Source organism: Raphanus sativus, chromosome 7 (assembly GCF_000801105.2).
Source record: "Raphanus sativus cultivar WK10039 chromosome 7, ASM80110v3, whole genome shotgun sequence".
Lineage (NCBI taxonomy): Eukaryota > Viridiplantae > Streptophyta > Magnoliopsida > Brassicales > Brassicaceae > Raphanus > Raphanus sativus.
The window spans coordinates 4,676,164-4,679,503 of NC_079517.1; the positions used below are offsets into that span (position 1 = coordinate 4,676,164).

General features: G+C 40.0%; 1 protein-coding gene across 1 annotated transcript; it reads right to left on the reverse strand.

Annotated features, from left to right (window-relative positions):
* On the reverse strand, positions 1–1,208 carry LOC108814459 (protein EXORDIUM-like 4). The gene has a single exon (XM_018587038.2). It carries the CDS (start codon positions 1,146–1,148, stop codon positions 252–254), a length of 897 nt encoding a protein of 298 aa, XP_018442540.1. The 5' UTR covers positions 1,149–1,208; the 3' UTR covers positions 1–251.
* Positions 1,209–3,340: the final 2,132 nt, after the last annotated feature.

The window sequence follows — 3,340 nt, forward strand, 5'->3', positions numbered from 1 at the left end:
TTCTTAGGGGAAACTACAAATCGATTTTATTATCGGCATTAAATTAGATATATAAACCATCATTTCACACATCTCCAGGATCGAATGTACACGTCACACAAAACGACAAAGGAAACACATCCCCTTCCCCAAACTCCTCCGTACAATCAGACAAGATAGATATCTACACAGCTTTTCTTTGGCTCCGATAAGCTTCAACTCGCCATCTCCATTGATTTATTGCCACGTGTCAATTTCCAGACAGTCTAAACTCAAACCAAAGTCTTACACTTCGAAGTCTGCGGGTCCCACATCGCTGGCAAAAGATATTTCCTCCCGGCGAGACCCAGAGCGTTGTAACTAGCCCCGGTAGTCTTGTCCACGAGAACCCGACCCGCGTAGCCCGGGTAAGCACCGGACCCGAACTTCCCGGTACAGACCGAGACGGCCTCTTGATCCCCGGCATCAAAGTAACCGGTTTTAAACGGGTTCGTGACGGTGTTAACCAGTAGAGTCGCTAGGTTTATAATCATCCCGTCGACACCGACGTCTCCGTTAGGCGCGATCAAAGGCGGAGACTGAGGTCCGTAGATAGGCTGACGAAATGGCCACGCGCAGTAGCCAGCACACTGCGTCTCAGAGTTACCGACCCAGACGTAAGCTCCGCTGTTGACGGAACGGGCCTTCGCGCCGTGAGTCCCGCACCGGTTCATGCAGAACCCTTCGACGGCGACGTCTTTCGCCGTTATAACGACGGTTATCGACCGAACGCCCCCTCCTCCGTTGAGCTTCCCCGACAGAGCTCTGAGGTAAGGATTCTTCAAGGATTTTCCGAGTGGGTAGTTCTCGAGGAGGAGCTGTTTCCCGACAACGATATTCGACGAGCCGCCTTTGTACTTCTCCGTCGTCTTCCACCACGAAGCGACGGATGGACCTTTTGCTGCGACGGCGGAGGAGCTGAGAGAGCGGATGAAGTCGACGACGATGGAGCGTTGGATCGAGGTGAACTTCCCGTACCAAACGAGGTTGAGAGTGACGTTTCCTTTCAGGAGAATGCCGTTGTGGTACTTGAGCACGAGAGGCTGCTCTTCCACCAACGCGGCGGAGGAGAAGCCGACGGTGGCGGAGAGGAGGATGAGAAGAATAGCGAAACGGTGAGTATAGGCCATTTTGGGGTGAGAACAGAGAGATGGCAGAGAGGTTTTTGCTTTTAATTTGGGGTTTTATGGAAACCATAGAAGGATGTATTTATATTGGAAATTTTTGAACGGGGTACAGCTGTATAATGTAGAGAGCATCCGTTTCAACGTAGGTGACGTGGGAATATTTAATTGGTTAGGCGAGTGTACTTGACAGCCTGTAGTGAGGTTAGCCTAGGGTGACGTGGTGGTTTCTGTAAACGTGCATTAAATTATTAAAGTAAATGTTTTTTGATTAAATCTAGATATTATGCGACAGGGATGAATGCTTCCGTGCATGTCCGGATGAAAGTTTTAACTATTTACATTCAATAGTTCCTGGCTGAAGTTATTGAAAGTCGTAATCATGCATGTAATCCTTTTTCTTTTGTTGTTCAAAAAAAAAATCCTTTTTCTTTTGATAAAACTCGTGCAAGTAGTTCGATAAACAAAAGTTGAATTATTCATTTTTAAATAATGTTGGATGTTTGTTTTCTATACGTTTCCTAACGCATCGAGTATACGTTACATTTCATCATCTACAAAAGCATGGGTGTTTGGATGATTGGTTCACTAGCTCAACGGATTCACACAAAAATACTCAACGGATACAGAGCAAAAATCGTTGAAGCTTTTGTTTATCGAACGATTCATTAATCATATCTGACCAAACAAATGATCATACTTTGATGCGACTGATTAATTACTTCTTCTATCAAGTGATTAACCCATGCTATTTTTGAAAAATTTTAATACTATAATTTAGCAGTATTTGTTCTCTTCAACATGTGAAGAGCTATTAAATTTTAGTATTTACTCCGACCATTCACTAACCACACTAACCCATGCTATTCAAAAGTTTAAAGTTGCAACATTAACCGACCATGCACTAACTACACCAACCGATGCTATTCAAAAGTTGCCTCCAACTATTTTCAAAAACTATTGTTTTGAGGAAACTCATAATGGTGAAGACACTGGGATCATTTGTTTTCTGTAGGCGTGTGGGGACCTCAATTCACACGTACATCAATATATTAAATACAGTTTATTAATGTATATCATCAGCGTGTATGTATACACTATACAGTTTTATAAACTGGGTGTATGTAAAGAAATATACATAAGAATTTGAGGAGTAGTCAGTAGGTAAGGCGTACGAACCAAGCCATTTCCTATATCAATTATTGCCTCACATCTGCGTCTAGGTCCACTCTGGCACTCTTCTTCTTTTTCTTTAGCTTTTCTCTTTTTCCTTTTCTCAACTCTCTATATTTAGTCATTCGCCTTTTTATAAAGTATGTCCCTAAATTCGAGAATGTTGCACGTTTTTATATACATAATTTTGTTTGTGCTGTTACCAAAAAAGAAAGAAATTGTCTGTATTGAAACATGCCAGATCGATTTCAAAATTACTGTATACTTCCATATATGTGGTTGATGTTATCTCTACTGTATGTAACAAGCCACTAGTATTATCAATCGAAACTATAGACCATTAAATTAAGGGTCCCTTAAATTAAGTATAGTTGATAAATGTCCATTGTAGAAAACAGAGCCGTTGGATTTTCTAACGCCGAGTTACGACACGAAATACGAGGGAGGAAGATGAGCCTTGTGGATCGTGCATGTATGTATGTTTAGAACCTGAAAATATATTCTACGTCACATTGCCAGAACTCAGAAACTGCTCTTCGGTGATGGGAATCTCGGTAATAATCTCATCTTACTTTACCTCTGCCTTTGTGGAAAAATAAATGCATTTACCTCTTTAACAGATTTGAAATTTATATTTCCCACCGACGTAAATACATAATTTCTTGGGTTAAAACTGTTTCCGCAGTACTCTGTCAGTGTCTATTGAAGAAACTAAACTTTGATATAGGTATGCCGTATGCCAATCTGATAAGTATGTTTTTTGTTTGATTAACATATTAGAAATGTTGCTTCTTGTAATAAAATCATGTTAGATGAGCATATATATACTATTAATTTTTTCTTATCAACATGCTTAGAAATTTTCTTATGATAATCATATTTTCGGTCACACATTGTCTTTCATATAGTCATTTCCGAGGTTTTAATTATTAGAGAAAAAACCTAAAATAGCACAAAACCAAGTTTTTATCACAAAATAACATTATAAAAAGGAAAATAACCAATTTTTTTTTTATTAAAAGGTA

Bases quoted from the DNA above. Each gene is read 5' to 3' on its own strand.
- LOC108814459 (XM_018587038.2), bottom strand. From the start codon at position 1,148: ATGGCCTATACTCACCGTTTCGCTATTCTTCTCATCCTCCTCTCCGCC.